The sequence below is a fragment of the Hydra viridissima genome, unplaced genomic scaffold, assembly GCF_058129835.1.
Source record: "Hydra viridissima isolate aposymbiotic clone 2 unplaced genomic scaffold, HvirCarnegie_v1 scaffold_6, whole genome shotgun sequence".
In the NCBI taxonomy this organism is placed as follows: domain Eukaryota; kingdom Metazoa; phylum Cnidaria; class Hydrozoa; order Anthoathecata; family Hydridae; genus Hydra; species Hydra viridissima.
This window is the reverse complement of record NW_028324305.1, coordinates 11,533,516-11,560,092: the sequence shown is the minus strand read 5'-3', so window position 1 is coordinate 11,560,092 and position 26,577 is coordinate 11,533,516. Positions and strand designations below refer to the sequence as shown.

The 26,577-nt window shown below is 31.3% G+C and overlaps 4 protein-coding genes across 5 annotated transcripts; 2 read left to right on the top strand and 2 right to left on the bottom strand.

Annotated features, from left to right (window-relative positions):
* The first annotated feature begins 1,768 nt into the window (after window positions 1-1,768).
* LOC145189952 (uncharacterized) lies at window positions 1,769-4,989 on the top strand. Of its 2 annotated transcripts, none has more exons than XM_080066688.2 (2): window positions 1,769-2,813; window positions 3,943-4,989. In XM_080066688.2, exons 1-2 carry the CDS (start codon window positions 1,889-1,891, stop codon window positions 4,593-4,595), a joined length of 1,578 nt encoding a protein of 525 aa, XP_079922814.2. In that variant the 5' UTR covers window positions 1,769-1,888; the 3' UTR covers window positions 4,596-4,989. The 2 variants fall into 2 exon arrangements, 1 of the variants encoding a protein (XP_079922814.2); XR_016453192.1 differs by having other exon boundaries at window positions 1,770-3,100; window positions 3,326-4,989.
* A 4,766-nt stretch (window positions 4,990-9,755) lies between these two features.
* LOC149887034 (uncharacterized) lies at window positions 9,756-11,391 on the top strand. The gene has a single exon (XM_090089884.1). The coding sequence runs from the start codon at window positions 9,756-9,758 to the stop codon at window positions 11,379-11,381; it is 1,626 nt and encodes a 541-aa protein (XP_089946010.1). The 3' UTR covers window positions 11,382-11,391.
* On the bottom strand, window positions 10,969-14,619 carry LOC149887033 (uncharacterized). Its single transcript, XM_090089876.1, has 2 exons — window positions 12,604-14,619; window positions 10,969-11,172 (listed from the first exon to the last, which is right to left on the bottom strand). The coding sequence occupies exon 1, from the start codon at window positions 14,501-14,503 to the stop codon at window positions 12,791-12,793; it is 1,713 nt and encodes a 570-aa protein (XP_089946002.1). The 5' UTR covers window positions 14,504-14,619; the 3' UTR covers window positions 10,969-11,172; window positions 12,604-12,790.
* An 8,895-nt stretch (window positions 14,620-23,514) lies between these two features.
* On the bottom strand, window positions 23,515-25,311 carry LOC145186005 (uncharacterized). The gene is made up of 2 exons (XM_080062045.2): window positions 25,068-25,311; window positions 23,515-24,770 (listed from the first exon to the last, which is right to left on the bottom strand). The coding sequence occupies exons 1-2, from the start codon at window positions 25,309-25,311 to the stop codon at window positions 23,515-23,517; spliced, it is 1,500 nt and encodes a 499-aa protein (XP_079918171.2).
* Between the last annotated feature and the right edge of the window lie 1,266 nt (window positions 25,312-26,577).

Below are 26,577 nucleotides of genomic sequence, written 5' to 3'. Positions count from 1 at the left end.
AAGAGACATTAAGTTGTTCTCCTATGATGATTAGAAATGCTCTAAAATGGAAAAATGTAGGCGAAACAAGGGGCCGAAAACAAAAAACGACTGAACATGAAGACAGATTGATAAAACGTGCTGCTGTTGCCGATCCTTTTGTAACTTCCCGCCATATTAAAGAAGATTTAAATTTAAGCGTTTCTTCGAGAACAGTACGTAGGCGGTTAGTACAAAGTAAGTTAGTCGCCAGAAGCCCAAGAAAAGTTCCCCTTTTGAAAAAAAGGCATGTGGTAGCAAGATTACATTTTGCAAAAACGCATGCAGATTGGCCTGTTTCAAAATTGCGTAATATTTTGTGGTCTGATGAAAGCAAAATTGTTTTATTTGGGTCAAGTGGACGCAGGATGTATGTAAGGAGGCCACCTAACTCTGCATACAAACCACAATACACCATAAAAACTGTAAAACATGGCGGAGCAAAAATAAATATTTGGGGTTGTTTTTCTTATTATGGCGTAGGTCCAATCTATAAGATTGATGTTGTTATGGACCAAGACATATATCTTCAAATATTACAAAATACCATGTTGCCCTATGCAGAAGAAGATATGCCCCTAAGATGGGTTTATATGCAGGACAACGACCCAAAGCATACCAGTCGCAGGGTAAAAAGTTGGTTCATCGAGAATAGGGTTGCAGTTATGGAATGGCCTGCACAGTCACCGGATCTCAATCCGATCGAAAACCTTTGGACGGATGTAAAAGAGGCAGTTTATTGTCAAAAACCAAAAAATCAGCAGGAGTTATGGCAAGTTGTCCAGAATGCTTGGAACAACATTCGTTTGGAACGTTGTCAAAATTTGATTAACTCAATGCCAAATAGATGCAAAGCTGTGATAAAAAACCGGGGGCATGCGATTAAATATTAATTTTTTACCATTGTTTAATTAAATTTATATCATTTTTTTGTTAATAAAATAAATTACTTGCAATATAACATTAAATAAATTAATACTACTATTATTATGTCCAACCTGTTTTTTATACTTATATAAATATTATAAATAAAAGCAAAAATTTAAAATTTTCTACTAATTAGTTTATCATCTCACACCTATTTAATTAATAATCCAGTATTACAATTTCATTTTCAGTAACTGTTGAAAGATAATAATATTAATTCCTTAATTTTAATCACACTACTATTATTTTGTCCACAACTGTATATATATATATATATATATATATAAAAACATATATACATATATTTACGTATACATATATTGTTTGTATGTCTTGCTTTTTTATAAAATTTCTGGTTTTCAATGCTTCTGTCTGTTAATTGAAAATAAATGAATTCAAATGACTTGATTTATTGAAAAGCTTTATATGCATCGTACATAAAATGTAGGTCTACTGTTTTTACTTTTGATTGATTTGAAGGTACAAGAAGCCAAAACTAGTATCAACATTTTAAGGGACATTTTTATTTATAGCTACAAGTTCCTGTACGGAAGGAATTTTTAAATTATTTCAATTAGAAATCAGTCCTCTCTTTCCTCTGCTTAGGACATCAACGTGCGCCCTTGTCAAATAATGTGCAGCTCTAATACCCTTCCCCCCACTCTGATAACTCTAGAAACGTGTAAGAGCGTGAAACATTTTATGGAATCGTCAACAAAAATCTGAAATCTAGTCGAAAGTTCTAGGAGTTTTTTTTTTTTTTTTTTTTTGCGAAAAGCCCGTACGTCTTATATGGCTAAAAGACTACGTCATTTCTCGCTCTTTGTACTGTATTTTTACATAAATATAGTTTAAATTGCGTACAGATAACACTTTCTTTAATACTCCCACAACTTGAATGGACTTTTAAAAGGTGGTAATATATATTTTTACGTCTATTATTATGATTTGGGAGCAATACTCCAGTATAATTACTGTAGCTACTGCTTTATTTTTGACAAAATGGGTTTTACAATCAGATGACACATCGTATCCCAATGTTTTTTTAAAAAATGACCTATCCAAGAAAATAGAAACATGTCTCGTTAAATACAGTAATTTACAAAAGTTCAAAAGTTCTAGCGGCTATAATCACTTTTATGAACTTCAGAATCTTTTGAGTTGGCAAGATGCATATCGTAGAGGTGATCTGCGATTTCATTCGGAATTAGATTTTAGCATTTTGCCAGTTAACGTAATTATTAAAGAAGATAAAAAGGGAGAAGATTCTCTCCAAACAATTTCTAATTTATTTTTTGACGATGGCTATGATTCAAGCGGATTGAGTTTAGATTCTCCAGCTTCTAGTATATTGTCAGGAACCAGGAATCCAGACTGTTTGTCTCTGTCTCTATCACCATCACTCTCGGATTATAATAGAGAAAATGTCAGTTATAATGACTTACCTGGAGCTGTTGGTTTTTCTACTGATTTTGACATTGATGCTTTTCTGGAGAATTATGATTCAAACTTAGAGGTTGAAAAGTCCTCTAAGATTAAAATACCATTTTCAAAATTAGAAGATGTTGATCAAGATTTAGATTATATTAATTTAGATTATATTAATTCTCCTCTTAAGAGTCCAACATTTGATGAATTTTTAGTAAGTCCTAATCCTGGTTTTCCAACAAAGTACGGGTTAGATATATCCTTGGAAGATCCATTCAAAATGCATTTCACAAACTCATCATATGCTCATGGCAAATTGTTATCAGATGTCTCCTTGAATATGGATGATTATGAAATAAATGGAATAAAGATAGAAGAAGATATTGATAGAGCCTTGGTAGAGTCATTGTCTCTTAAATCATCAAGACATGTTGCTAAAGGTAAGATTTAAAAAAATGTTTGTGTTCACCTTTTTGAACTGGCATTTTTTTTTAGTGAAAATGGAAATTTTGAAAAAAAATTCTTTTTTTTTTATTGATTTCTTAGTCATTCTAATACATGCTATAGAATAATTATTTCCCTTCTTTGCTAAAATGGAAGATAGCTTAAAAAATATTAGAGTTTTTGGTTTTTAAAATATGATTTGAAATAGGTGATATGTGTTATGAGAATATAGCAATTACAGTTACATGCTTGCTTATTTGGTACCTTTTTTTTAAAAAACATAGTTAACCCTTAAATGCATAGTGTTGCAGAAATGCAACATTTATTTAACACATATAAAACGTTTTTAAGATAAGTTTAAAATATCAAAATATCAAAATTAAATCAAATAAGATAAAATAAGATATCAAAATTGAAATATCATTTTCAAATTTATTTTTTAAACGAATAGACATCAAAATACATGTATGAATTTTTCTGATATTTTTAAAAAAATCATGCATTTAAGGGTTAAATGAAATGAAAGACTATGACTTCAAAATGTTTAAAAATGGTTTTTGTTTATTTCTTCACATTTTTTCAACTGAGCTATACAAGGGAAAGAATTTTTTAACTAAATTTCTAAGGTATGAAAATATCAAAAGAATTGTTTAAAGATTGTTTAAAATTCTGATGAGTTCTTGTGTTTATGTCAAGTTGATAAGTTAGAATATTATTGCATACAAATGTATGCAAAAGTATTTTGTTTGTCATTATTTTATACCGGAAAATATGGTAACAAAACCAACAATTTTATATAACCAACATAAAAACAACAAAATATAACCAACACAAAACCAACAATTTTATATAACCAACTTAAAATCAGTATTGCTTTTTGAATCATATATATCCTTACACAAGAAATTTAAAGGGTTTTATTTTATTTTCAAAGTAAATTTTATGAATAAAGAGTTAGACTTTGTAGATTTGTAATTTCCTTATGATTTGACATATAAGCAGCACCTCTATGTTTTTGTCTGAACCTTCAACCTTTTATTTAATTGTTATGTGTAGTTTTTGACATTTTCATTGTAGCAGACTCCACAATTTCAAAAACTAAGTTTTAAAGTTTAATTATTTTAGAATTGAATAATGATGAGGAGACTAAAGAACTTTTTTCTCTGACTGAGAATATTACACATAAAGTAGATCATGATTATTATCAAAGATCAGACTCGTATTTAGATTATAACTCTAAGAACAAGCCTATTAATTTATTAACTGAATCTGGACATGTGACTGAGCTATCTCGTACATTTGCTCCACCTAATCCAGCAAGAGTGAAAAAGCATGAAAAAGATTCAGAGTATGTGTGGCCTGATTTTCCTTATACATCAGAAGAGCTTGTGATGATGCCTGTTGATACTTTTAATGATGTAATCAAGGTTCTGACTGAAATCAGGAAGCATGTTGCAAAGGATATTAGGAGAAAAGGTAAAAATAAATTTGCTGCCCGTGGCTGCCGAAAGAGGAAAAATGACTTAATTAAGTATTTAGATAACGGTGTTGATGAGCTTCTAAGGAAAAAAGAAAAGCTCTTAGATGAAAGAAGAAGAATTATAGCAGAAACACTGGAAATTAGAAGAAAAACATTGTGGTTAAATAATTATATATTTATGCATTTGAGAGACAGTAATGGAAGTCTTTACTCGTCTGTTGACTATTCACTACAGTACACATCTGACGGTAATGTTTATATTGTTCCAAGTGGAAAAAAGAGCAAAGCAATCATTTGATGATATGTTTCTATTGTTTCAAGTGGAAAAAAGAGCAATCAAAAAATTATATTCAAAGATTTGTTCTTATTGATTATAGTTTCGAGACAATTTTTATACAATCATAAAATAAAAGAAGTTTTCAAAATTTTAAACTTTTTTTTTTTTTTTTTTTTTTTTTTTTTGAAAAAAGGTGAAAGTTGTAAAGAAATGCAAAAAGAATAAAGGACTTTTTTACCTTGATATATCTCTAATGTTATGTAAATACTTATGTAAGTAAAATTCAGATTTTTCTGCTCATTGTTTAAATAAACGATCCTATGGATAGCTATTCTTTGTTTATGTCACTTTACTGTAAATATTATTTATATTCCACGTTGTACTTTTTATTAGCTTAAAACAAGTTTTAAGAAAAGACTTTTTGCCGTTTGTTTTTGTTTTTTTTGTTTCACCATAATGTTCATGAGTCAAATTTCTGATTTTAAAACTTAAAAAATGACATATTTAAAAAGTTTGATGAACATTTTTTGTCTTCTTTTTTGTAGAAACATGTTTTATTTTTTCACTTTTATAAAGACATTTTTCGAGACATCGAGTCATTACTGTTTCCAGGACAAAAAGTTCTTTAGAAAAGCTTTATAGATCTATAGATTTTCCTAGGAAATCTTATAAAAGCCTTTAAATTTTTTAAATTTAATGCACTTTTAAAACGTTACAAGAAAAGTTTTTTTTTATGGGTTGACTTGGGAACAGTTTGATAGTAAAAAAAACTCCAGCCAAAAGGACAAGTCCCTAAACATTTCCAAATAATTCTTGTTTAGGAACTAATATAATATTCCTTTTATTTTGAAAGTGCATTCGGTTTTTCATTTAATAATAGTTAAGGAAACTTCGTTTTTTTTCTAACATCTTGAGAATATCTGAAAATAAATTAATATACAGTGTTGAACAAAATAATAGCAATGTCATCAAAATTAATGAATACATCTTATTCTTTACTCTTATTTGAATAATGAATTAAATTGCTGTGAGATAATAAACTCATTAGTAGAAATTTTTAAATTTTTGCTATTGTTTTACAAATGATTAAGCATTAAAAAAGGTTGGACACGATAGTTGTATTGATTTTTTTACGTTTTATTGCAAACAATTAGTTTTGTTATTAATTAGTGATTCAAAATTAATTAAGCAATAGTAAAACAATATTTAATCGCTTTCCCCCGGTTTTTCTATTATAGCTTTGCACGGAGTTATCAGATTGACAAGGTCCTAAAGAAATGTTGTTCAAAGCATTCTGCACAACATTCCATAACTCTTGCTTATTTTTTGGCTTTTTATTAAAAGCCGCCTCTTCTATATCCGTTCAAAGATTTTTGATGGGATTGAGAACAGGCGACAGTGCAGGTCAATCCCTAACTTCAATCTTTTTCTCCACGAACCAATTTTTCACTGGGCGACTGGTATGTTTTGGGTCGTTGTCCGGCATAAAAGCCCATTTTAGAAGCATATCATTCTTTGCACACTTTAACATGGTGTTTTGTAATATTTTGAGGTAAATGCTTTGATCCATAATCCCATCAATACTATAGATTGGCCATGAGCTAAGAAAAGGAAGCCTAAATATTTATTTTGCTCGCCATGTTTTAGCAGATTTTATGTGTCGCAGTTTGTAAGATGAGTAAGTTGGCCTTCTTACTTAGTTCTGCGTGCACTTGACCCAAATGAAACAAATTTGTTTTCATCAGATCACGAAATATTTTTATTTTGAAGCAGACCAATCTTCCTGTTTTTTGCAAGACGCATTCTTGTTATCACGTATCTTTCTTTCAAAAGAGGAACTTTCCTTGTGCTACTGGCGGTTAGTTTACTGTTTACTAACCGTCTGCATATTGTTCTGCAAAAGAAAATCTTAAATCTAAATCTTCCTTAACTTGGCGCGAACAAAAGGATCAGCAATAGAAGCACGTTTTGTCTGTCTACATGCTCAATTTTCACTAAATGTTTCTATTTTAAAGAAATTCTGATCGTCATAGGAAGACCATGTCATGTCTCTTGAATAAATGTTTTTCTTGCTTCTATTTTATAATTAGTTGTCTTTGCATGGCCCATAATTTCTTTTTAGAAAATAAATTTACTTGATTAATACGTATCTCTAATAAAGTCAAATTAACAAAAAGCCAAATATAAATAAATCGATAACAAACTACATATGGGCAATTCCATTTTTAACTTACGTTACACGCGCAACAACTTTATCAAATATTTGCATATTTAAACTTTAAATTAAATTTTTAGCTGATTTTTATGAAAGCTGTCAGTCTAAAGAATAAAACAAGCTAAAAAGTTTTGAGTCTGGCTAAAAGAGGGCAAATTTATTACCGAAAATGCCACTTAACTTACGTTACGCAGAAAACAAGGTAAAAAAAGTGTTGCAACTTTTTGGTCGAATATTTGCGAACCATTAATCCGGATCATGTTAGAAATTTTTACAAGATGTTGAGAATTCAATACTAATTACAATGATAAAAAAAAAATTATCAGAGGTGACCGGCAAAGAAAGATATACTTGTTTTCTTGATACTAGGTTTTTAACTTACGTTACATCACTTACTTTACCTTGCGATTATTTTCGTGGAATTTTTATATCTATTATTTCGTGATAGATTTTTTGAGTTATGTAACAAAAGAACGGCAGTTGTATTAAAACTCATTCATTCAAAGTAATTAACAAAAGTAATTTTCAATAACCGGGGCCAATGCTATAAACATAAAAAACGAAGTTTTTTCCGTAAAACACGAAGTTTTTACCGTAAAAAGCGAAGAAAAAAAAAGTCCATTGCTATAAACATTCAAAAAATTCCGTTTTTAAGATAAAAACTTCGTTTTTAAATCCAATGCTATAAACGAACAAGGGAATCGCCTTTTCAGATAAAAAATGCGTTTTTTCGAAAAAAAACTTCAGATAGATTTTTGATCTCAATTTTAGATATTTTCTTCGTGATTTTTGGCGGCCATTGCTGGAACAACGTTAGCGCTTCAAAATCATTGAACATTCTTTGTTTGTGTTTTTATGTAGATATTTTATAGATAAAACTGAAAAGGATTTTGGTAACTCCATAATAAACTAATTACTTAAAATCTGCATTTAATCGATATTCAGTTCCTTGTTGTTTTTCCTTGTTAGGTTTTCGATAGTAATTTTGGTTAAACAAATTTTTCATAGTGTTTGACGAAAGAAAAGTATAAATAGTCGATAAATATGCCATATAATACACAAATACACAACAAAATAATACACAAATACACAACAAATAAAATGCTGTCTAAAGAACTTAAAATGTTACTAGCAATATAAATAAGAGAAAACAAAGAGGTTCTTCTTGGGAAGCTTAGTATGTTTTAATTAGCAAACTATTTAAATAAAAATATGTATTGCTACATTATATTTTATATATATGTATATATATGTATGTATGTATATATGTATATATATATATATATATATATATATATATTATATATATATATATATATATGATATATATATATATATATATATATATATGATATATATATATATATATATATATATATATCATATGTTGGTAAAGATTCCATGACAGTCTCTGAGAACATGATATATATATATATATATATATATATATATATATATATATATATCATGTATATATATATATATACATGATATATATATATATATATATATATATATATATATATATATATATATATCATGTTCTCAGAGACTGTCATGGAATCTTTACCAACACAATTTATAGTATTATACAGTGTAGGAGAAGCTATTTTCAATGTTAGTGTATTAAGTTAATAAAACTATTGGAAGTATATATATATTTATATATATATATATATATATATATATATATATATATATACATATATATATATATATATATATATATATATATATATATATATATATATATATATATATATATATATATATATATATTAAATATATATTTACAAATGTTATAGTATAAGTATGATGTAATATATAGTATATATTAACATAATATAAGTATGTAATCAATCATATTTCTAAATAAAGATTTTACATTCATGTAAATATATATATACTTCCAATAGTTTTATTAACTTAATACACTAACATTGAAAATAGCTTCTCCTACACTGTATAATACTATAAATTGTGTTGGTAAAGATTCCATGACAGTCTCTGAGAACATGAAAAAAAACATTTGTGCCAATAAAATGAAGAAATGCTTAGTATAATGTTGCAAATTGCTTAGTATAATGTTGCAAATCATCTTTAAGCCTAGTTTCTAAAAAATCTAATACAGCTCTTGGTACTCGATACTGCTCTCGAAAAACGTTGTCAGAAACATCTTCGTTAAAAAAGCGAACATTAAACTAAAATGATATTGAAAAACAAAACAAAAATATAATTTCTGCGCCTATTTAGTATGATTTCTGATTTTGTTCGATAAAAAATCATTAAAAAAATATATATATATAGTAATTTTAAGTAATGTTTTAAACACCAACCTCTCGAGGCAATCGGTGGCGAAGCTCATTTTCTGCAACTTCGAAATCTAAGTCTTCATCCGAAAAAATTAAACTCATGTTTCTACTTTAATTTTACACAGATTTTTTAAACACCAAATACTAGAATTTAAAAATATTCATAAAAATAGAATAGATAGCACAGCATACTTAATGACTAATTAAATTCATTAAGTAGGCCTAATAAATAAAAGTTACAATAAAAATTACTATTATATTACTACTATATATTACGGATAAAAAAAGTTCGTGAATTTTAGTGACGTTTACGTTTTATGCTTTATAGCAATGGACGAAAAAAATACAAACAGCGATAAATTCTTCGAGATTACGAACTTTTTTTCGTACGTGAAAAATTGCGTTTTTACGAAAGATTTTTTTTCTCGAAAAAAACTTCGAATTGTTTATAGCATTGGCCCCTGGTGACTCTCTACTGACAGATTTTTTTGTAGATATTAATGAAGTTTTTAAATTCACCTATCCAACTTAAATTCTACCATTTTGCGCGGCGGGGACTGAACTCTAATTGTGTGGGTAAAAAGTCGAAAAAGCTTCCAAAATATCTGTATTTGAATTAGTATTTGTTTGTATTTACCTTTTGAACTCATCACGATGGGTAACAGAGGTAACTGTGCAGTAATAGGGTGTTCGAATAGCCATTATAAACTTTTTAAGTGGAAAAAACAAGAATGTAATGTTCATGAAGGTTTGAAAAAAGAACAATGTGGTTGTAATCGTCCTTTTAATCTTTACTGTTTTCCAAGTTCTTTAAGAAATTCTAGAAAAAGAGAAAAGTGGAAAATTTTGTTTAAAAGAGAAGGTAAAAATAAGAAAGAATGGAATCCATGCGACAGTGATCGTGTTTGTTCGATGCATTTTGTAGATGGAACACCTACGATTGCTAATCCAGATCCTACTTTAAATATGGGATATAATTCTACTAACATTAAGCCAAGAAAGAGTTTATATAAACGTTGCCCAAAATCGAACTTTTTAATTTTGAAAAGTATTAGCACAGAATGTAATGATATGAATAATAATACAAGTGAAGATAATACCAATGAGTTAAGTAATAATAATGATAATACAATTTATTTACCACCTCCAAGCTGTGAACATTCATATGCTAGTCAGTCATTGCTAAATGTGTGTGAAGGATGTAATTCTAAAACGTCTTTGATTGATTCACTCATTAAAAAAGTTAATTTCTTGAATATATCCTTGAAGCAACTAAACCAAAAACAAGTTAATCAAACTAAGAAATTAATGATTTTTTCATGCAACAAAGTTAAAACAGACAAAAAAATGAACTTTTATACAGGGATACCTACAATAGCTTTATTTAATGCTATCTTCTTACTTATTATACCATTTCTTCAAAAGCTTAGTTACTGGCGAGGACCAAAACATGTTCAGAATACTAGCAAATTAAAGCGCAGATTTCAGTCAACTAAATATAGAAAACTTTCTCATCGTGACGAATTTTTTTTAACAATTGTGCGACTTCGTCTTGGTATTCTTAATGAAGACATTGCAGAACGATTTGGAATTTCTCCTACAACTTCTTCTAACATATTTACCACATGGATTAAACTTATCAGCAGTGTGTTAGGTAGTGCTCTTATTGTATGGCTTCCACGTGAAACCATCAGGGAAAATTTGCCTAGTGTATTTAAGAATGCAGGATATTACAAGTGTCGTGTGATTATTGATTGTGCTGAAGTTTTTATTGAACGACCCAAGTCTCTTTTAGCACAAGCCTCAACTTGGTCTGATTATAAACAACACAATACATTTAAGTTTCTTGTTGGAATTTCGCCTAGTGGTTTTATTACTTTTTTATCTGATTGTTATGGTGGAAGATGTTCAGACAGTTTTGTTACAAAAGACAGTGGCTTTTATGACTTGTTAGAGCGTGACGATGAAGTCATGGCAGATCGTGGATTTCAAATTCAGGAAGAACTTTTGTTAAAATTTTGTACTTTGATAATTCCTCCAGGTGCTCGTCTCAAAAGTCAAATGATTGCATCTGAATGTAAAAAAACTAAAAAAATAGCAAACTTAAGAATACACGTTGAACGAGTCATTAATAGAATGAAAACTTATAGAATTTTAAAGAATGTTTTTCCACTAACAATGTTGCGTCATGTTGATGATATTGTGAGGGTTTGTGCTGTACTCTGTAACTTGAAACCTGTATTAGTCGATAATTCAAGAGATAGAAATATAAAACCTTAAAGTTGTTAAATAATTAAGTTAATTTGTTAATTAATTAAGTAATTTGCGTACGTGGGGGGTAGATGGGTGATGTTCAACAAGTGTATGTACGCAAACTCAAAAAATCGAGGTGTTCACTTGCCAATTAGTAAAAGGTGATTGCCGCCTACGTTCATGGCCTGCTAAGGCTATAAAAGTTGAACAGCACAAAAAAATAGTGATCACGTTTGCGAGCGTGAATGGAAAAACAGCACAAAATGAATTCTAGATAAATTAATGTTAACTTATTTCTAGAAATAAAACTTACTAATCTTTCAAGTTTTAATATTAAAACCATGTGGGGGGAGGGGAGGGTGTATGAAAATGTCATTAAAACGTCAAATAAAGTTACTTTTCAAAAAACTACGATGATTGAAGCCTGGGAACAAAAAAGACCTAAAAAGTTGGCCTCCCTGGCCTAAACTTAAGAGCCACAAGTTTCGCTTCCCTTACCTTTTCTAATCCATCACATTTAATTATATCAGCACTAATAATTAGGCACATAACGAACTAAGAAAAAGTTACTTCACGTTGAATTATTTTCCTAACGATATATCATACTTACGAGTCCAAAGGAGAAATATTTTTTTTATTATCTCTTAATTTCCACTTTAAACAGTTATAACTCACGAACCATAGAACCCCGTATCGTGAAATATTTTAGTGAAGGGAGGGGGAGGAGGATCATTTTTCAAAAAAGAGGCACTTTATAGTAGCAAATAAGTATATTGCTTGATCTTTATAACAAAATTTAGACGATACAGAGGACAAATGGTAGAAGGAGAGGGCGATTGCTACAAAAGGGGGCGTTAATTGCCCCGTATGTTCGTTCTCGAAATGCCGCTACTGATATTCCCGGGATTTTGATAATATAAAAAAAAGGAACATCCATATAATTTTGACATAGTTGTCACTTTTATAGTTGGGGGGGGGGCTGAAACACAAATTAAGGGAGCTTAGGCATTCAGAATCAGAATTTGAATAGAAAAAGCAGAAATTTCTAGAAATGCAGCCATATTTATTTTTCCTTATCAAATAAAAAACAAGCTATATAAACTGCCATATATTGTCACAGTGGAAATCTTATTAAGCCTGTACTAAATGCTACCGAGGAAGTCGAAGAACTTAATGATAAATATCAAAAAATATTTTAACTAACAATGTTAAATGCACTAATCAGTTACTTTATCAGATGGTTGGTTACCTGAAAAGGACAGTATTAAACAATGGCCAATGTTTTTCCCAACCATTCTCGCTTTCACACATTCACAACATATTAATGACACAAGCCAAAGTGTCACCAGTCAAAGTGTGGTTGATTATAAGTTGAATACCAATTGTAGGCAGTTTGCATAACAAGTTTAATCCAGTTTCCAATTATTCAACAAAGCTTAGTGTTGAATAAAAATTGTGCTCAAATAATGTTGATAGTAATAGTCTATAAAATCACACTTGAGTTCTTCCCATTTGTTATTGTCAAACTTTATATGTTCAATAAAATTTCCATGAGGTGTCCACACCATAAAATATGAGTGATGGTGCCTTGTAACAGCCATTTGTACAAGGCATTGCATATAATATGCATGATTTTTATTTAAAGAAACACCAACATCATTTTTAATCAAATATGGAAGTTTTATGCTTGGATCAAGTGGGGACAAGTAATTTATAGAAAATGGGCATTTAACTTCAAGACATGCAGGTGGACAACACAAACAAGTAACGATACAATCAGGACTACCACCAATGAAGGGAACATCTCTATCTAAAAATAGCCCACAATCATGCATTGCTACACCTTTATGATTGATTTTTAAAATTTCATAAAAACAATTAACAGCATTTTGTTCCATTTCCCTGCCATACTTTATTGCAGGTATGTTTGAATTAACAAACGACATGCCAGATATACATTGATTTAACTCCCACATATCAGCATCAATTTTATTTAACTTGTTCATTTTTGTCCAAACATTATAACTTTTTGAAGCTGTTATAACACCTTTTCTATATTCATACCAGTATTTGTTTTTATTTTGTCCTTTGGTCAACTGCTCAATTTCTTCAATATTTTTAAGCGTCATATGAAGTGTTATATTTTTTTCAAATGATAATATATCTTTTGACATAACCAGTATATCATTAACACTCATTAGATTTGATTGGCAAGTACTAACGTCGTTTACGACTTCTAAACTAAAGTCAATATCTGGTTTTGAGACAGCATTAAAAATGATGGAATTAGGCGCTATTTCTTTTAATGCTTTTGCAACATCCTGAAGATTAAGTTTAGTAGAATAATTAGAAATTGGATTAAATTTCTTATACAAACTGTCTACAAATGGTCTTTTTTTTTTTAAATGTTGAGAAAAATTTTCTCTGCTAAAATCTAGATTTTTAATTTTAACAGGTAAAACATCTTTTCGATTTGGAAGCCATTGATTTGAAACCATTGTGCAAGCCGGATTTGTTAAGCCCATTCTTACAGCAGCTTCAATTCTAAACATTGCTGCAGCAACATGGTTACATGTTTGGCTCATTCCTGCCATACATGTACAGTGACAAGATCGGATTTTAGCATTTTCTTTTTCTATGATCAACCACAGTTTATGGCTTGTGTCATTAATACGTTGTGAATGTCTGCATTCGCCTTTTATTGCACAAAATGGACTTTCCTCACTTATACAGTGATAAGAGAGTTTTTGAAGCCAGCCTGTTTTATAAAAACTAAAAGCTTTTGAATTTTTATAATCATTTAAGTCATTGCTGCCTAATTCAGATGGGTTAAACATCAAATAGTTAAAAATATCTGGATACAAAACCATTGGCCATTGTTTAATACTGTCCGCTTCAGGTAACCAACCATCTAATAAGATAAACGGATCACTGCATTTAACATTGTTAATTAAAAGTTTTTTTTGATATTCATCTTTAAGTTCTTCGACTGCCTCGGTAGCAGTAAGTACAGGCTCAATAAAGTTTTCCATTGCAGAAAATACACGAGCAACTAATTCCCTCTTCGTTCCAGAGACACGCAAATTTCGAAGTCTTAAATACTGCTTTAACTCATAAACTTTCATTTTATTAATTAAATCGAAATCCATTATGAGTTTATCTTAGGATAAATAATCTTAACAAAAGAAAAGCTCAATGTTTACTTAAAAATCCTTTGTACGTAAAAGTTTATTTTTATTTTACCCACACAATTTGGATCCAGATCCTCAATATTTCTACGCGTTTTTTACGATCGGATTGGTGTATTGTTAACACTTTTTTTCCGAAGCGCAAGAGCAACTTAAAAAATTACATTTGGTATGACAACTTTATTAATTTTTATTGAGTTATTCAAATAAGAAAATGTTACAGTTATTCGAAAATTTTACTTACGCTTATAATTTTTATGTGCCCGCTTAATTTTTTAAAATGCTGCTAACTATTTACTCTCCCCTGCTGAATAAACGGGAGGGGGTGGGGTCTTAATAAACAGGAGAGTCGGAAACTTTTCTAAAATCTAATAAACTTTAATAATAACGTTTAATAAAACGGGAAGGTCAAAGTTTTAAAAAGCTTAAAATATTTTTATTGGTTGGTTGTTCATATTTTCATCTAATATTGAGAGAAACTTTTTCTCAAAGTAAAAAAATAAGAAAATATTTTATATTGCTTCAAAATTATTAAAAGGGGGTTGGGGGGTGGGTGGGGGTGGGGGGGTCCTAATAAGCTCCGAGGATTCGGAAAAAAATTAAGGAATTAATAAACGTCCCCTCTTGTTTATTCGGCTGGCGAGAGAACATTAAAATCTTTTTAAAAGATTTTGACGCTAAAACTGCTCGAACAACTTTGAAAACACCAAAGTGGATGGAATCAAAATATTTTATTTCATTTAGTTTCAATAACGTGAAAAAAGGTTTGCTTGCTGTTGGTTGTTTTGTGTTATTATTATTATTATTTTTTTTTTTTGGGGGGGGGGGGGGTGTGTGCTGAAATATGCGACATACTTTTAATGAGAGAGGGGTGCATGTATATCTGATCGTTTGTGACAGGAGGAAAGGGTTAAAATTGACAAATATTGGGTGACATACTTTAAGGACGCCCCCTTAATTCCATTTACAAACCATTTGTTTTAGGAAAACAAAATTAAAAAGTGAATAAGAATATAATTTAAAATAAAAATGGTTACATCTTTTTATTTGTTTTAAATACTAAATACGTCACGGTGAAGTTTTTTCCGCTATGATCTGGCTCTTACCGACATAAAAGTAGTGGGATTTAGAGATATCTTTCACTTTTTTGGCTTGCTAGATAATTTGAGATAGTTTGAGTGCACAATTGCGCGCTGACTTTTCTTCCTCTGACAAATATAGAACTTTGACATTTATGTCTTAAATAGCATTCACAAAATCATTAGCTGATTGGATTTCAATTTTTCCAGACTTTACTCTGTTGGTTGCCAAACGCTTTACAGTAGCCCCAACGCCATCGACAACTCCTTTGCCGTGCATTGCTGCAAAAAAATGCCAAAATATTATTCTGTTAAATTTCTTTTCAAAGTGCATTATTGCGCTCATCACGACTTTATTTTTAAACTGCGATGTAGCATTACCGCTAAAAATGTGAATTTCTTGGGTATTAAATGAAATAAACTCCAATAACTTATCCAAATTTGCAATTAAGGAGGTCTTTGTGTGATCCAGAGAGTCAGATGCAATGGTGAAAGTTTTAAGATTTTTTTGCCAAATAGCTGCAGTTAAAAGAGAAATTTGATTTTGGCCATAGTGTGCTGCTTGAGGCTCATTCTGACTAAAACACTTAAAATTTTCTGCATAGTCAACCTGAATAGTAGCAACATTCAATGATGGATTCATGGATTTAGTAATGCTTATTTTAAAACATTTAGATTGGTTACCCTTGATATTGGCATGAGTTGTGAATTTTTCTCTCATACTCATAATGTGAGCAATCAATTCTTTACCACTTCCAAACTTTTTAACTTTTTCGATTACAGCGTAACGCTTTTCATTTGGTTTCTGCCATTGGTACCAACTTGTTTCAAAGTTAAGGGGTTCAATGGTGGCCAGGAATTGCTGGAAAAACTTTAGATCTTTGCATTTGTTGCATTTGTTGTAGAAACAATCGTTTAATGAGTCCTTACAAACAAAATTTTGAGACATATCTTTCCCAATTTTAATGTTACACAACAGTAAACGATCAACTTTCACCAAGGAATCAAAACCTGCTTAATCCAATCTTGATATCTAAGTGATCATGTTTAAAAAGTTGGTACGCTTCTTTCATGGTTAAAAGAAGGTGACGAACTTGGATCTTAATCTTCTTTCCATTTTCAATTACTGATACAAAGTCCCTAACATTTGGAAACAGTCGACTAATGTCATCTTCGCAGTAGAACCTTTTTACTTTTATTTTTACTTCAGTTAAAGCTGGATTATTCACGCTATTTAATGGAAGAGTAGTTTCTTTGTTGAATGATCCATTCAGCAATGTGGCTAGGACTTCGTAACGTTGTGCGGGATCTTTGGGCAATGATTTCTGGACTTTCTTGAGCAATTTCCCTTTTGTTTGAACACTCATAATGGTAGAAAAATTAACTGTTTTTGCAGAATCTTTCTTTTTGATTCGATACTTTCGGACTCTTTCCTTTATTTTTTCTCTTTCTTTCATTTTTTTTTCCGGATCTTGTTTTATTCGTTGACGATGAGCTTTTTGGTGATCAGCATTCATATATTTTTTCCGTTCGGAATCATGCTGGCGATAAGCAGCTTGATAAGTTTTAACTCTCTGTTTAGAACTTTTAGCCATTTTAAAATGCAAAGCAAATTTTGCTAAGTTTTGCTTGAATAACTTTTAATTAATCAAAACTTATTGGCATATAAAGAATAAAAAAAAAAAACCTTTAAGGAATTGCGATGTAAAATAGTTTTCGTCTTTATAAACAACCGTAACTTTAAAAATTTTTTGTTTTTTTCAAACCCCTTGGGAGTTGCGATTAAAATCGTTTTTTTTATGTTAAAAAACTTTACGAAAAAAGCGCTAAAACTTTTGGAAATAAATGTAGTTTTAACTTACGTTACACAAATTCAAAATGAAAATGTGCCTTAACTAAGCATCGTTATTCAAAAATCTTAATGTATAAATATAAGATTTAATATTCTTTCACATATAATATTACAAAATTTAAGTTTTCAAATTAAATTTTCGAAAAAACAGAACTTGATCATGTTTTTGTTAACTTACGTTACATGAAAATTGCAAAAGTTATTTTATTATTTTTTTGAAATATATTTATCTTTTAAAGAAAAAAATCTGACCAACAAGAAATTGAACATCTTAGCTCCATTATCACTTTAAAATATTTCGGAATATACAAAAAAAATCATGGGTAAAATAACATTTTACAGTGGTACTTTTTTAACATGACTACTATGACTTGCCGATTCTGGCGCATTGACATTTTTATAATTCTGCATCCTGATTTTCTGCAATCATGAATTGTGAATTATAGCGCATTGACATTTTTTTAATACTTAATGAATTCAAGATGGCGTCATGTTTTACGATTCTGGCGCATTGACATTTTCTTAATACTACATTGATACTTTTCCATAGTTAATGAATTCAAGATGGCGTCGTGTTTTTAATTTTTTCTGCAATCATGAATTGTCATTTTTGTTGACTTACCTTTTTGTGTCCTCGATAATCTTTCTGCACTCTGCGATCAAGCATTTTGACTTAATTGAAATTTCTTTGTTTTCCTCGATAATCTTTCTGCACTCTGCGATCAAGCTTTTTGCATCTGCCTCTGCCTCGTGTTCTGAGCCAAAGAGTTGATCATAGTCCATAAATGTAAAGCATGGTTTTAGTTCGATAATCTTTCTGCACTCTGCGATCAAGCTTTTTGCATCTGTCTCTACCTCGTGTTCTAGACTGAAGAGTTGATCATAGTCCATAAATGTAAAGCACGGTTTTAGTTTGTAGTGTCCAATGGCTAGCGTGTGAATTCCGTCTTGCAAGATGTGTCTTTTGTCATCGTTAGCGCTGAGTGCGACTTTGTTGATTTCTTCGGTGTAAATGTTATGCTGATGTGATCGGATAACGTTCATAGCTGCAAGCTTTTCATTTCCACTGAATAAGCAGTCTTTATAATCTTGATGAGTGATGTGTTTTTGAACGACTTTATTTTTAACCCCTTTGCATCTTTTCTCTTCTTTTTCATAGGTTTTGTAAGAGTAGAGCTTAGGGCGAAGTCCAACAAACTCTTTAATTATTTTTCCACCAGCCTCGTCTTTGAACATACCTATAATCTTATTATTTAACCCTACTTTAAACCCAGCGTTTTCAATAGCAGGATGGTCTTTAGAAAAGTTGCTCGTGTCAAATTTGGTTTCAAGATCGCCAGAAATGTCTTGATAAAAATCATCCGTTTCGATTTCATAGATGAGCGAGTCAGTGTCAGTCATGAGTAGTTTCGCGCGATCTCCGTATTTAGGTTTGATATAGTTGTAATGGAAATCAAACATCAAAGTTTTGCTTATGTCTAGAACGCTTAGTCCTAAGTAAACAGGCTTGTTGTAAAAGAGTTTTGTTCTTTTCATATGAACTGCAGTAAGGTTTTCATCAAAAATGGTATTTCTATCATAATTAGACTTTCTTGACAATTTCAAGACTTCTTTTCTTGTGGTGATTAGTTTAATATCAACATGCTTTCGAATATTCTCCATGGTTTTTCCAAAGACAGAGTTATTCATGAGTTTAAAAAATTCTTTTTCAAACTCGTTTTTAGCTTTTGCTCTTAATCCAGTGTTGAGATCGATGTATTGTTTCATGAAGGGTTCTTCTTCAAAGGTGACACCTCGATGAATTTTAGTAGTGATCAATCCAAGTCGTTCATAGAGTTTTAGGTTTTCATGATGAATGACGTATTTTTCTTTGTTGTTTAAATTAGGAACGAGCTTATCCACTTTATTAATTTTTAGTCTTTCAGGAGCTAAAGGATAGTCGTTGTGTAAATCGTGTAGACTTTTAGGATAATCCAAGTCCACTTCGAGAATACAAGGCATGGATTTCCAATTTAAAAGTTCATCTTCAGTCATCCATCTGAATCCTCTAAAAGGAAGAGGCTTACACATAGCCCATCCATATAAATTATTTGCGTCTAAATACTGAATGAATTTCGAAGGTTGTGAAGGATCATAATCACTCATGTATTTGTTGTTAGCAGTTCCATGTCGTTTGCTGATCATGCAAATTCCACCGCGTATCCCTTTTTCTATCATATTAAGCATATCAATATCAGACAGAAGCTCTAACCGAATTCCAGTTAGTTTTAACATGGCATCCCAACCCAAACCAGGTGAGGTGTAATACCAAGCAGGATCAAGCTTGTAATAGGTACGGCACACGTCTCTGAAATTTTCAAAGATATCAGCAAGTATCAACACGTCTGACTTGTTGTACAGTTCTTGGTAATCTTTAAACGTTTTACATCCAAATACATTCCAAACGTTTTTTGCATGCGCATAGTCTTCACAGCTTATTCCCTCATCATTCAGTTTGGAATAGAACGCTTCAATAGGAGGTAATTGCGTTTCGGAGAACTTTTCAATCGAGTCTACCCAGTCATAAGGGTAAATACCTTTTTTTCTTAATAAATCAAACTTTTCTCCATAGTAATATTGAGCAACGTTTTTGCATTGGTCGTTGTTTAGATTTTTAGCTAGATCTTCTAACTTGAAACTCATGAACCTGTAGCTATCGATAAACCTCAATTCTTTCCATACTTCCTGAAGTTTACCTTTCTTATTAATAAATTCTCTTACTTTGATTTTTTTCGAGAAACTGATATATTTTTCTTCATTGTTGGGTATGCAATTGAGCTTTCCACCTAATTTCTTGATGAACAAATGACTGTCATAACCGGACAAATTATGGAAAATGATGGGTATGAATTTTGGAAGTTTATAATTCAAGTTGCATTTGTTATGAGCAGCTCCTCGATACTTTCCAGTTAAATGGCAGTGATCCCACACTTTGTCACTGTTAAGATCTGATTCACAAATATGACATAGAGTTGCAGTCTCAAAATTCTTTTCATCCTCATCCGTTACCACTTTCTTTTTTACTATATCAATCTTGTCGAGAATCTTTATAAGGTCGGATTCAAGCATGGTTATAAACTTTTGAGCTACGTCATCCTCTTCGCTTTCAGCTGTGTACATGACTGGTTCTCCTTTGTAAAGGCTATCGTCAAAGCATTTGATATAATAGCAGAAGGAGCTTGGAACGTGCTTTTGATATTGTCTGGTGTACGACTCTTTATGATTATATTCAGTGTTATCCTCGATGGGTTTGATGAAACTTTCAAAGTCTGCATATACAACGTATGGAACTCTCATAGACTTGTTATAGTTTTTAAAATGAACGGTCGTTCCTTCTTTAGGAAGTTCGATTCTTACTGCATCGTTGTCATAGCAATAAGGTTGATGCTGTTGAAGCTTTTCTTCCTGGTCATAACCTTGTAAGCAATTTCTGCAATAATACATTTTGTGCTGATGATTTGATGTTTGTGTAGATAATAACCGACTCAAACTTTTAATGAGACAGTAATGGTCAGTGTCTTCGTTTGAAATAAGCAACAAATCAATGCAGTGCTTTCGATCTACAAAGTCAGATATTTTCAAAGGGTAAAGTTTTTTATTTTCATACCCAAAGACGTTGATGCTAATGTCTGGATTATTTTTCTCAAACTTATTGATTTTATTAAGCTTGACAGGAAACTCTATTCCTTCCCAATTCAGTTCTTCTGATTTTAGAACCAAGTCTTTATCAATTCTTTCGTTGTCTCTATTTTTTAAATTCAACGCTCGAGTGACTGACCATTTAAAGCATTGATCGTCCTTGTTTTCCATGTTGATGATCGCCTTTTTGTCTTTCAGCTCTTTAGACAGTTCAATATAGGAAGAACCGCTGATAGGTTCGTAATCAGTAAAGTTAATGTCCATTCTTAAAATCTTAGATAGGATACTATTAGATCCTAAGGCATTGTATTTAACACTATTTTCCAAGACTTTTTCTTCCATTTCACCCATGAGCTCTCTTACATCCGTAGTCGCTAGAATAATCTCCGATCTTGATGAAAAGCTCGCTTCCCGAGTCACTTCTTCACCAGTCATCATGCTTACAGATTTCATTTCACACGTTAAAACAATTCTTACCTTTGTATTTCTTTCCCCTTGCATGGTTTGAATGGCAGACTCTCTCACCAAATTAAAAAAGGTTGCAAGGTCGTTATATCGAGAAGAAGGTCTATAAGAAAATTGTCTTACAGAACCCTCTGCCGAATGTTCAGTCATTTTAAACTTTACTTTAATTGGTTTTACCACAGGTTGTTTTACAGCAGGTTGTTTATACTCTGTTTTTGATACAAGCGATTTGATAGACTTTATCTTTTCATCGATTTTGTTCACTGCTTTGCTTACCTGATTCTTGACTACTTCAGGAACGTAAGGCTCCACCCATTCTTTAACATCATTTAACTTAGTTTTAACATAGGACGCCACACTTTTTGTAGTTGCCTTCAGACTTGAAAAAAATGAAGGTCTAGGTGGAATGACCGGTTTTGGTGTTATAGCAGGTGTTAAATCTGAAACAGGTTCGTCAAGGATAGGTCTTTGCAAATGAATTGGTTTCGGAGCAATAGGAGGTTTTACTACAGGTCTTGGTGGAATGATTGCTGGTTTCGGAGCAATAGGAGGCTTTACCACAGTAGGTCTACGAAAAGCAGCAGGAGCAGAGACAACTCTAGGAGGTTGTAAAACCATTATAAGTTCTCCTTTTCTCATTTTAGAGTATCCTCTTATTTTTTGCTCTTTAGCAATTTCTTTTAATTCTTTCACCGTTTTGTTTTCCATTTTATTAACACAAGATTTTTTATTTAAGCCATTTTCAATTTTTAAATTTGATATATATCAAATTTAAAAATTTCTACCTCCAGAAATCTCATATTTGTAACCATCTATTACTTTTCCATTTCTGCATTCAAAGTACTGCCAGCTATGTCCTGTCTTTTTATGAGTCTCGTAAGCAGACTTGTACTCAGTCACCTCACCAGTATCCACATGAGTTATTTTTAAATGTAAAGGATTATTTCTAATTAAACCAAGTCTAGCATATTTTGGATCAAGAGGTTTCTTTTCTTTTTTCTCATGTATTCTAGGTCTACCAACAGGTTTCTTGTCTTTCGAGTTTTCCAAAATGACATCTTTATCAATCAGATTGTTTTCAACTGCAAGCATCATGAGAGACATTTTATTGTCTGACGTTTTGGAAACACCGTTTTCTTTTAACAAATTTTTCAAAAGTTTTCTTGTATATTTCATCTTTTTTATTTGTAAAGATTTTTTTTAAATCAAATTCGATTTTTTTAAATTTATGTCATTGATGAAAATTATTCTAAAGTTTTTATATACAATATCATTAGGATCAAGTGAATGATTTAAAATTGCGCTTTTTAGATTTCCAGAAATCTTTTTCTTCTCCTCGAAATCACAATCCAAACCAAGCACATAATTGTCAATCATTCTTAGTTTTTCTTTTTTAGGCAAGACTTTCCAAGTACTGAGATGCTCTTTGATTTTCTTTTCCATTCGTGAATATTCTGTCTCACCACTCCATACAAGTAGGTAAAGCTTGTCTCTCTCTTCGTCGTTGTACTCTTTTGGAATATTAAAATCTCCGTTTTCAGTGATGTAAACAGATTCGCGAAACACACCTATTTTTCCAAATGCAAGAAGCTCAAGATGTCTTTTTTTATTTATATCAGTCTCTTTGATACTACATTCTAGAAAAAATGGAAAAAACTGTATCATTTTATTATTCTTTTAACAGATTTAAATCCTTTTTAGGTCTACCCACGGGTCGATCTTCCTTCACGTCTTTAATCAATATGTTTTTATCAATCAAGTTGTTTTCAATCGCAAGCATTAATAATGACATTTTATTGTTTGACGTTTTGGAAATTCCGTTTTCTTTCAGCAATTTTTTCAAATCCTTTTTCGTATATCTCATTTTTTATTTTAAAAAATATTATTTTTGAGTCCTTTCAATAAACAAAATTAAATCTGCTTCCATCTGATTCAAATCTAAGCAATTTATCAGAAATGAGAACAGCAAAAGCCTGGGTGTTTGCAGGAACGTTCGCATTAAATGTAGCTTTTATTTGCACATCTACCACTGAAGTTTTTAGTCTCTCAGCCTGTTTGCTCACATCAAAAACAAACAGAGGACAAATGTATCTATAGTTTAAGGCAGATATATTAGGTTGACTTATGATATCGCTTACTCCATAAAGTCTATTGTCAAATTTAGAAGCGTCCTTATAAGCTCTTGAGTATTTTTGGTTGTTAAAGTCCAAATTGTAATCAACAGCAGGATATCTTTCACTGTTTAAAGTGACATTTATGTTTTTCAAGTCGCAGTGATCAAAGACTGCAGGATTTAGTTCTTGACTTCCAGATTTATTGGTTTGGAATCCAACAATGACATACCTTGGTCTTTCGCTAGCTGATCTTGCGCTTAATCTCCAACTAAAGTTATTGGATACAGGAACAGCGATGGTGTCGCATTGTCTAGATCTGAACGAAATTGGAACATTTACTTTTGATTCAATGATTTTGTAAAGATTGTTGCTAGCCACTACAGAGGGTGTGACATGAGGCATAAACAAAGACAGTTTAGTCAAATCCACTTTTCCTGCAGCTGTTGCAGCTGTTCTAAAAATAGCATCACTATCACTCTTTCTCACAAGAGCAATTGTATGCTTAAATCCATAGAGCACTTTATCGTAATCATCACAAAATCCAAAAATGTGCTTTAAAGGAATGCAAAACGAAAACGTTCCTTTTTCTTCACTTTTTGCAATGATGTAGTCTTGTCTTTGCTTAAATCCAGTGTTGTTGACAAGATCTGCTAAAGCCGTCGTGTCTCTTTGCCACAGCTGATTCATTCCTTCAGACACTTGGAACTCTACTGGATATTTGAGGTATCCAATCATGGTGGTAGCTTGTCCAGGTTCGTAAATGGTCTCCACCTCGTTATTCGACAAATGATAAGAAATCTGACTGAACATGTACATGAAACCATTGTTAACCAAAGTAACAACATCTGTATCAGCGTAAGAAGTTCCATCCGCTTTTAAAAGTCTTCCTTCAACCAAAAGGTAGGCTTCAGATGGAAGCGTGAACAAATCTTGCTGCTCAATATTGATCCTTATTTCTCCATCCACATTTATATTTTTATTCACAGGTTCGTATTCGTGAAACTCAAATCTCTCAATTTCTTCATCCACAATAATCTCTTCTGTAAAATTTAAAACATCGGAATTTGCCATTTTTATACATCAAAGAAAAAAATTTTTACATCCTCATGCAATCAAAAGTCCATTTCCCTTTTTTACCAAGTCTTGTATTCTAATCGCGTTGTTCTTCGACAATCCTGATCCAAACATAGAATATTCGTTCATAACTGGTGATGCTGACGCCGCTGCTTTGTTAACAATGCTCGAAATAATTTCTTTGCTTTTAAGACTGAGATCATTCTTTGCAGCTGGCTTTGGAGTTCCAGTCTTGGCATACAATTTCTCAATGGTCTTTTTACCTTTATCAATAGCTACGTCTTTAGCAGTGGAAATGGCTGTTGAAGCTAGCTCTTTTCCTGCAGATTTAGTAGCCATGATAGCTTCTCTCCCCAGTTCAGTTTTTGCAATTTTATTAGCCAAAGTAGATGCTGCTCTTGAAGCGCTTGAAGCTGCTGCTCTTCTCAAGAAATTCTTAAGCGTGTCCATGATTCCACTTCCACCCACAATATGCTTCTTAACATATCTATTTCTATAAACGATCATTTTTTTATTTACAAAGATTTTTTTTATTTCATATCGATATACGTCATCATAGCCTTGTATTCGTCTTTATTAATCCTATTCTGTCTCAACAGCTCATCGCAAATGGAAACAGCTACATTTCTCGACTCTTTATTTCCAGCATGCCATGCAGCGATGCTCAATTTGAGATTTTCCACAAGAGCATTTGGATCGCTTGGAAGAATAATCACACCATTGCCTTTTTTGACTTTGGTTTCACTTTTAATTTCTTCCCAAACAGGCTTTATAAGTTCTGTGTATTTTGGACTTCTTGAAGATATTATCCTGTTTGGATTTGATTCTGAAAAAATAGATCTACTTTGGAAAAGAATTTTTGTATAGTTATCCTTATCTTCTTTGCTTATAACGCTGCTGTTCAAAAACTCTTTTGAAATGTTCGGATTGGTTAGCAACTCCCAAAGACCTTGTGTTCCTTCATACTTTTCTCCTCCAACAATGATATCATTTCCATCCACCTCCAACCCCATTTTTCCAATGTGCATTTGTTTACCATCTCTACTAATTTCATAAGCTCTTTTTTTAGAACTTTTTACAAAACGCTTATTATACCTATTTAAATAAACGGATGAAATGTCTCCTAAATGATTTGTCTCATCAAAACTGGGAGGCACTTGTTCATTGCGACTTTCTTCAATGCTCTTGATCATCTTTTCATTACTTTCAATCAGAGGCTTGTAAAGCTTGCTCAAATCCGTCTGAAGATTAGCATCATAAATATTTTCATTCAAACTATCTTGATAGATTCTTTTTCTTCTTTCAACAAATTCTTTCACCAGTTCATCCCTCTTGTTAGGGTCTTGTATTTTAAAAAAGGACATTTTTTAAAACGCAAGAAAAAAAAAACGTAAAACACAAACTTATCTGCGTTTTTTAAATTAGTTTTTTAGATTCGCTTGCGAATCCGTTGAAAAATCTAATTTTTCTTAAACATGTTGTTGAACGCTTTTATTGCGTCTTCTCTTCCTTTTTGGATCAACGACTCTTTGGTTATCTCGTCAATGTTGATTTTTGTTTTAGTTCTTATTTCTTTCATCAGACTCTTAAACTTTTGAAGCTCGTCTAAAATCAATTCATACTCTGAATCGCTCACAATGTTGTCTACTAAAGCCTTTGAAATGTGACTGTTGATGGTGTTCAATTTCGACTCTGCCAACACTTTAATCTTTTCATGCTTCTCCGCTTTTAATGCTAGTTTTTTGTTGACTTGTCCTCCTACAATGGATAAAA

Bases quoted from the DNA above. Each gene is read 5' to 3' on its own strand.
- LOC145189952 (XM_080066688.2), top strand. From the start codon at position 1,889: ATGATTTGGGAGCAATACTCCAGTATAATTACTGTAGCTACTGCTTTA. The intron at 2,814-3,942 runs GTAAGATTTAAA...TAATTATTTTAG, and splicing joins ATCAAGACATGTTGCTAAAG to AATTGAATAATGATGAGGAG.
- LOC149887034 (XM_090089884.1), top strand. From the start codon at position 9,756: ATGGGTAACAGAGGTAACTGTGCAGTAATAGGGTGTTCGAATAGCCAT.
- LOC149887033 (XM_090089876.1), bottom strand. From the start codon at position 14,503: ATGGATTTCGATTTAATTAATAAAATGAAAGTTTATGAGTTAAAGCAG.
- LOC145186005 (XM_080062045.2), bottom strand. From the start codon at position 25,311: ATGATCGTTTATAGAAATAGATATGTTAAGAAGCATATTGTGGGTGGA. The intron at 24,771-25,067 runs GTAAAAAGACCA...TAAATTTTACAG, and splicing joins AGACGTAGCTATTGATAAAG to AAGAGATTATTGTGGATGAA.